Source organism: Balaenoptera acutorostrata, chromosome 9, assembly GCF_949987535.1.
Source record: "Balaenoptera acutorostrata chromosome 9, mBalAcu1.1, whole genome shotgun sequence".
In the NCBI taxonomy this organism is placed as follows: Eukaryota; Metazoa; Chordata; class Mammalia; order Artiodactyla; family Balaenopteridae; genus Balaenoptera; species Balaenoptera acutorostrata.
The window spans coordinates 50,899,197-50,901,269 of NC_080072.1; the positions used below are offsets into that span (position 1 = coordinate 50,899,197).

General features: G+C 39.7%; 1 protein-coding gene across 1 annotated transcript; it reads left to right on the plus strand.

The window, feature by feature from the left end:
* The first annotated feature begins 751 nt into the window (after positions 1 to 751).
* Positions 752 to 1,696, plus strand: LOC103013127 (olfactory receptor 51F2-like). Its single transcript, XM_007172888.1, has one exon. The coding sequence runs from the start codon at positions 752 to 754 to the stop codon at positions 1,694 to 1,696; it is 945 nt and encodes a 314-aa protein (XP_007172950.1).
* The last annotated feature ends 377 nt before the right edge of the window (positions 1,697 to 2,073 follow it).

Here is a 2,073-nt window from a genome sequence, read left to right on the forward strand (position 1 = left end):
AAGCTACTCTTCAAGCAGATTGAAGAAAGAAATATATTTGAACACGGCAGCACACTATAACAAGTGGGGGCAGAGCCCTCTGTAGGTGATAGGTCTGAGTTCTAACTCTCCATCTCTCTCAAATGCAATTCCAGATGCTGTACTGCAAGAGTCACTTGAAAGGTTAGATACTGTAGGCACCTGCTCATGACTGCACTGATGCCTAAGCCATTTATTATCACTTCATATGTGTTGCTTTGCATTATAAGTATCTCTTTCTCAATATTTTCTGGCTTCCCAAATTGTCTGTAAGCTTCACTGTTTTCTGTTCTCATGGCCAATGTAATACTGCTGCTCCAAAGCCCCAATCTATTTTTCTCTGATGCCAACTATACAGAAAAACATTCCAAAGAGGATGGAATATGATTGGCCAATCTTGGGTAAAGCGTCTTTTCTTAGTCCAGTCATCTTTGGCTAGAGGAAAAAATCACATAGTATAAACCTAGCTACCAGCAAAGGGCCCCAGGGAAGAAAAATCATGGGCTGGGGAAAATACAAAAAAAAAAAAAAAGAGTACCTACTACAACAGTCGAAATCTTACAATTATTTTATCATTTTAAATGAGTCATTCATACTTACATAGTATATAGACATTCATCTGTGGTTAGTTTTTGGTTGAATAAAATTATTTGTAATTGGGTTAATTTTTTAAATGTAGGTTTTTTTGGTTATTCCAGAATTTCATCTTGGAATTCTGTACTTTTAATCCAGCATGTCCCACTTCCAGAATATCACATCCTCTTCCATTATTTTCCTGCTAACTGGTGTTCCTGGGCTGGAAGCCTTCCACAGCTGGATCTCCATTCCCTTCTGTTTTCTCTATGTAACAGCTCTCTCAAGAAACAACCTGATTCTATTTGTCATTGTCATTCAGCCCAGCCTTCATGAGCCCATGTATTATTTCCTCTCCATGCTGTCCACCACTGACCTTGGCTTGTCCGTATACACTCTGGTCACCATGTTGGGTATATTCTGGTTCAATGCCAGGGAGATCAGCTTTACTGCCTGCTTGTCACAGATGTTCTTTGTTAAACTCTTCACTGTCATGGAATTGTCAGTGCTGTTGGCCATGGCTTTTGATCGTTTTGTCGCCATCTCTAATCCCATCAGTTATGCCACCATTTTAACTGACTCCAGAATAATTCAAATTGGAGTGGCAATTGTCATCAGGGGGACACTAATGCTGACACCAATGGTAGCACTTCTTATGAGACTGTCCTTCTGCCACAGCCACGTGCTCCACTACTCTTACTGCTTCCACCCTCATGTGATGAAGCTCTCATGCACAGACACCAGGATCAACAGTGCAGTTGGGCTGACTGCCATGACCTCTACTGTTGGTGTGGACTCAATTCTCATCCCCCTTTCTTATGTTTTGATCATTAAGACTATCCTCAGCATCACATCCCCAGAAGAGAGGAAGAAAGCCTTCAGCACATGTATCTCCCATATTGGGGCTATTGCTATTTTCTATATTCCATTGATCAGTCTCTCCTTTGTTCACAGATTTGGGAAACAAGCCCCAGCATATGTACATAGTATGATTGCTAACACCTACCTGCTGATCCCCCCGGTCATGAACCCCATCATCTATAGTGTGAAGACAAAACAGATACGCAGAGCTGTGATAAAAATTCTCCATTCCAAAGGCACATAGAATCATAGAATTCTAGAGACAGTCTATGTCAGGTCATACTATCAATAGAAAAGTAAATCTGGTGTTTGTTGAAGCTAAGTGTGCAAATATTTAAAATCAAAGATGAAATATATTTAGAAAATCAACTTGACTGACCTCTGTATTTTACAAATGAGGAGACAAGAGACATAAGAATGGGAGGAACGAACAGCCTGTCTAGAATTTCTCCTCTGATCACTGCTTGTTCTAAAGAGTTTATCCTGCTTATGCTTGTTTATCCTGCCAGTAGTCTTTCTCTTTTTACTTTAAACATTCACGGCAGTTAGAATGACACAGTATGAAAAAGTGACTCCTTTTTGAGAAATAGTATTTTCTAACTGTAATAATAATTGTAACTA

Bases quoted from the DNA above. Each gene is read 5' to 3' on its own strand.
- LOC103013127 (XM_007172888.1), top strand. From the start codon at position 752: ATGTCCCACTTCCAGAATATCACATCCTCTTCCATTATTTTCCTGCTA.